We start from the raw sequence: 5770 nt of genomic DNA, 5'->3' as shown, positions 1-5770 counted from the left end.
TTAAACGTATAAATATAAAATTTTTTTCTTTCTAAGAAACTTATATTAGAAAAAATTGATTTTATTTGTTTATATTTAAGATTATAATAAATAAACAAAAAATTATATATTAAATAATAATATAAATATTCTTTATAAAAATCAAATTGTAAATATTCTTAAATAATATTTTTCAGAATAATTATTATTATTAACTATCATTATGATCCTAACAAAAATATTTTTTTTTCAAGTTTTGGAACTGAAAAAAAGAAATCCTTCATTATATGATCCAATTCTTCCAAAGTTAATTGAGCATGTAAACGTAGCACCGTATCCTCATCGTTGTCCCGTAAATATTTAAGGCCACGATATAAATCAACCAAATCTTTACTGAGACTTGTTAGAGTATCTTTTCCAAGGCCACGAAGTAACAAAGTGCTAACCATAACTGCAGCTCGTCGACATTCGGGATTTTTATCTGTTTTTATAATACAACTAATGCAATAGATTACCTAAAAGTATTATTAAATTAAAATTCATTTGTAATCGAATTTACACAATTAATATCTAATTACATTTTAAAATAGAATGTTTAATTAAGCTTTATATTTATATAAATTTATTTATTATATATTTAATTACAAACTAATTTTTTAGATATTTTATTAAACATACCTCAATGACAATATCTCCTAATCGAAAACCTAAAACCTTACACAGTTCGCCTAAACAAGAAAGACTAGATGCACGTACTAAAGAATCTAAATCTTTTGTAGCACATAAAAATCCATTTATTAAAATATTTTTATAAGCTGATGCCATTTCACCTATTGAATTATATATAAGTTGAAATTTTTGTAAATAGAAAAAAAGAATCATAAGATATACCTAAATTTCTCGTCACTTTTACAAGTATTTCTCCCAACTTGGTTCTAGTTTCTGCAGTTATTTCTTTTGCTGAAATACGTTGTGGCATATTAATATATTCCTGTACTAACATTTTGATAACTATTTGTGGATATGAAGTGGCTAAAACACACAATCCATTAATTGCTGCCAAATATATAAATGAATCTTCATGTTTCAAATTTTCCTATAATAAAAAATTGACAATATGTATACAAAAAATACATTATAGAAAATTAAAATTAGAAAAATTCTTTTTACTGAACCTTAAATAGTTGTAAAAGAATTGCTTTTCTAGCAATTGCATATGGATCCATATTTTCAATCAATTTGGTAAGAATTATAAGACCATGTGCACGCACAGGTAATAATGGATCTACAAGATCTTTAAGTGCTTGTTCAAATTTGTTCAATGATTTACAATTCACTGAGAGATCCTCATAATGTTTTTGTTCAGATTTACCTTGAGTTTCAATCAATTTTATCAATTCTCGTATTAATAATAACAATTGTGATGAAATATTGGAATTACAACATTCTTTTAAGAATATTACAAAATCATTGAATATTGTCCAATTTAAAGGTTTTTTTCTTTCATTCAAAATTATTTTTATTAACATTAGACTGACATACAAAATTTCACAATCACTTTCATCTGAAGAAGTCTGATTTTTTTTAATATATTGATTAAATAATGATTTTATAAAACAAAATAACGATGTTGGATTTTCAACTTGTGCTTCTTGTACTGCAGATATATTAGCTAAATTTGATAGAAGTTTTATAGCTACTAATTGTTTTTTAATTTTATCAATTATATCATCTTCTGTTTCTAATAAATTTTGCTGATCTAATTCTATAGAATTCGATAGAAATTTTAGTAAATAGGAAAATAATTTATTTGATAATACTTCTATAGTAAATGTTAAATCAAATAAAGTATCTGCAAATTCTTCATATTTACAAGTCTCATCAATTCCTATAATTTCAATTCCACCTGATGGTCCAAATTTTGACTTTAAATGATTTCCATAATTATTAGTTATATTATGCCCAAGAAATACAGCAAAAAGATTATTTCTTAATGATTCTTCATATAAAAGTAACAATATAAGTTGTTTAATTTTGATTTTCTCTGCACAAACACTTTGCCTAAAATTATTATATAATGAAAATAAAGGAACAGCCACATGTATTAAAAGTTCAGAAGGTAAGTGTTTAAATTTAGCTTCCACAGTTATAAAACATTTTGTTAAATTTTCAATGCATTTTTCTACTTCATTTTCGTTTTTTAATACATTTTGATCATTTTTTGAAATTTCCAATGGACTACATATTACTTTTATAATATTTTTAAAACAAATATTAGCATTATATTCATAAAGTGCAATAATGCAACAATTTGCTATTGTTGTTGAATGCTTAATTGATGTTGATGTTAAAAGATTTAATAACTGAAACAAATATAATTTATTCTAAAATGAATAACTATTTAAGAAAATAAACTGAATTATTTGTAAATAAATTTATAAATAATTTGTAAAATATACTTGTGTACATATGGATTCATAATATTCATTAGAATTATTTCCATGTGATGTAGCTATTAATCTGGAAATAATATCCAATTTATCCCAATGTTCTCCAAAATCCAATACATCTTCACAAATAGCAGTTATGATTGAAATAATTCCATTAGATTGCATAAGTTGTTGTAATAGATAATGACGAGTTTTACGTTGGAGCCATTTTGGTGCTCCTTTGATGCCCAAAATTACCATTAATTCTTTCATGCTTGTAGATAAAGGACAAATATTTAAGAATTCATGAAGCAAACATATAAAATGTTCTTGATCTTTTTTTAATTCATTATATAAATCTTCAGTCATTATAAATTCATCCTTGCTTTTATTTTCTGATTGATTAAATGTATTCTTTTTAGATGGTTTCATTAATGGAGCATAACTTAATTGTAAAAGTGCAGCTAATAATGGGCCTACTTGAGCAAGTATTGCAGGACGAAACATAATTTCATTGTATAATTGTATGAGAGAATTAACTGTGAATTGTAATCGTTTATATTTCTAAAACAAAAGAAATATTTTAAATTTATTTTATTTATATCTTGTATTATTATATTTATATTTTAATTAATTTTTTAAAATTCATACTTGTAAATCTGTTAGTTTTTCATTATAAATTAAAGCTCTGGGACATAATTTAATCATGTCAACTCCAACTCCAGGTAAAAGGCAAGGTATAATTCCCATTGCTGTTATTAATTCTATACAAATTTTTAAAGTATGGAATTGTTTAACACTAAATAAAGATTCATTATTTGTAGAATCATATATATTTATATTTTGTAAAATATATATAGTAATACATATATATTGATATCTAAAAATATAATAAATATTAGATATGTATATTAAATTTAATTTAAACTATTTTTATATATTTTTGTAAAATTTTAAATAATTTATAAAAGAAAATTATCTTTTTATAAAATAACCTTACCTAATATCAAGAGATTCATCTTTATCATAAATACTGTTATTTAAGAATTTTTTATTATTTTTCATTAAAATTCGTTTTACTTTTTGTAAAATATATTGCAATCTTTTGTCAAAATCTTTAATCTCTTCTAAAACATAAAAATTATCATCAAAATTTGTTATATAATATAATATGATATAAAATTTATTATTGCTTTATATAAAATGTATAAAATATATTATCATACCATTTTCAGTCTTATCAATAGTTATCAAATGAAGTAATATTTCATAATAATCCATATCTTTATTTATTCAAATTAACCTATTATTTAAAATATACATATATAAATTATATACAAACACAGTTATTTTAATTACTTACTTCATATTGTGTATATTTATAGTACTTACAAGTATACATACATCAAGTTCAACATAACCTATAAAGATAAGATATTTATATTTTAATAATTGGTCACTTTTGTATAATTAATCACATTTGTTTTAATATATGATTTTATCGTATTTTTATAATATATTAAAATTTAAAAAATGGGAATTACTATTTCTTCTAACAATTTTAATAGCATTAAAATGGTCCACAATTATTACATTTCGACCAGATATGAATCGTTTAATGGAATTACATAAATGTCCATTATGTTTTGGTACTTCTGCATGCAATTATATTCATGAAGTAGATATTACATTTCATGATTTTTATTCCGTGTTTTCTTATTTTTTCGGAGTAAAAAATGTATTTTTTGGCTCTTTAAATAAAAATAGAGTTGTTCTAAAGAAATTGGCTAAAAATTTTGAATTAGATGAATTTGACAGAATAGTTTGTGAAAATAAAAATATTTCTCATATTTGTCCAATAAATACAAAAGATGTAAATGATATTAACATCAATTTTCATAAATTTATTGAAAAAGAAGTCAATTTGAATTTTATAAAAAATAATTTTAATGGTTTAAAACTTTGTCCTACAATCCAACATTTAGATAATTTTTTAAAAGATGTATATCATAATAAAAAAGATATTCATAAAAAAATATTTGATATTAATATCTGGACACTAATTGTTCTTAACCCTGAACCTCTTTTTCTTCAGGTATATTGTACATATATTTGTACATTTTTATAGAAGTAAAAAATCTAATAAAATTTAATAAAAAAAAAAGCTTCATAGAATAAAATAAAAAAAGTAAAATAAAACAACTTATATTTATAGATATTATCTGCAGATAAAGAATGGCCTGTACCAAAATATTTTGGTGCTTGTGGACGCATTGTAATTGAGGAATATATTGGATTACCATTAACTGCATATTATAATGAACCATGGTTACATAGAGCAAAAATAGCTTCAAGTCTTCTAGATGCAGCTTACAAGTTTACATATAAAAACAAAAATTTTGGTTTTTATTTAACTGATATATCTGCTGATAATATAGCAATTGATATGAATAATAATGCAAAATTTATAGATTTAGAAAATATCATTGTTGTTGATAAAAATATTGCTCCTGCAGGTAATTTAAAAAAAATTTAATATTAGAGAAAGAATAAAATACTATATAAAATAGAAAAATTAAATTTCAAAAAATTATTTAAAAATTTTTTATATGTTATTTAGAAAGATCAACTACATGGAATCAATTACAAGTAAATACTGAAAATTTTAGTTGTTCAGAATGTCTTGCATTTTCTTCTGTTGATATATGTAATCATAAATTTAGTGATCACAATTACTATGCAATATGCAAGGTTGGTTCTTATTATTAAAAAACATAATATTAATTTATTATACATTTCAAAATTATTTTTGATAAAAAATAAACTTTTTAGTTTTATATAAAATATTTTATATTTACAGATATTATTAGCATTAAATATAAATAATAATATACTTCCTGGTGGGCTTTTACATGATATACCTGTAGAAATATTAAAAAACTATCCAGATGTACAAAATCTATTACAACAATGTGTAAATCCTGTATCATCTAATAGAATATTAGCTGGAATACAATTTAAAAATCTATTAGATATTATAATACAAAAATCAAACATAAAAATATAAAAATTATCTAAATATTCAATTAATTATATTAAAAATATTTAAATTAATTCCACAAAATCTCAATATATAATTAATATTTGATTTTCTGTATATATAAATAAAATGTAATACAATATAAGTAAAAGATGAGATTGAAAAATTATTCATAATAAAAATAATAATTTTTTATTGATTATTTTTTATGTTTCAAACAAAACATATTAGAAATTTATATAATATAATATTGAATTATTTACATGTTTTTACTTTTATGAAAAAAAAATTAAATAAATATAATAAATAAAAAAATAGATAC

The 5770-nt window shown here is 21.1% G+C and overlaps 2 protein-coding genes across 2 annotated transcripts in view; one reads left to right on the top strand and one right to left on the bottom strand.

Moving 5' to 3' along the window:
* Positions 1–25: 25 nt before the first annotated feature.
* The window catches only part of LOC102675331, a 7926-nt gene continuing 2181 nt past the window's right edge, over positions 26–5770 (bottom strand). The window contains exons 2-9 of the mRNA XM_006620880.2: positions 3635–3711; positions 3409–3535; positions 3060–3288; positions 2439–2972; positions 1155–2342; positions 871–1075; positions 658–809; positions 26–494 (exon numbers count right to left, since the gene is read on the bottom strand). Of these exons, the coding sequence (XP_006620943.1) occupies positions 201–494; positions 658–809; positions 871–1075; positions 1155–2342; positions 2439–2972; positions 3060–3288; positions 3409–3535; positions 3635–3689 (2784 nt within the window). The 5' untranslated portion in view covers positions 3690–3711 and the 3' untranslated portion in view covers positions 26–200. The remainder of the gene's footprint in view (positions 495–657; positions 810–870; positions 1076–1154; positions 2343–2438; positions 2973–3059; positions 3289–3408; positions 3536–3634; positions 3712–5770) is intronic.
* On the top strand, positions 3782–5617 carry LOC102675182 (divergent protein kinase domain 2A). Its single transcript, XM_006620879.2, has 4 exons — positions 3782–4503; positions 4624–4924; positions 5029–5159; positions 5269–5617. The coding sequence occupies exons 1-4, from the start codon at positions 3901–3903 to the stop codon at positions 5473–5475; spliced, it is 1242 nt and encodes a 413-aa protein (XP_006620942.2). The 5' UTR covers positions 3782–3900; the 3' UTR covers positions 5476–5617.

Source organism: Apis dorsata, unplaced genomic scaffold (genome assembly GCF_000469605.1).
Source record: "Apis dorsata unplaced genomic scaffold, Apis dorsata 1.3 scaffold_553, whole genome shotgun sequence".
Classification (NCBI taxonomy): Eukaryota; Metazoa; Arthropoda; class Insecta; order Hymenoptera; family Apidae; genus Apis; species Apis dorsata.
Note: the sequence above shows the minus strand (reverse complement) of the source record. Positions and strands in the feature narration are given on the sequence as shown.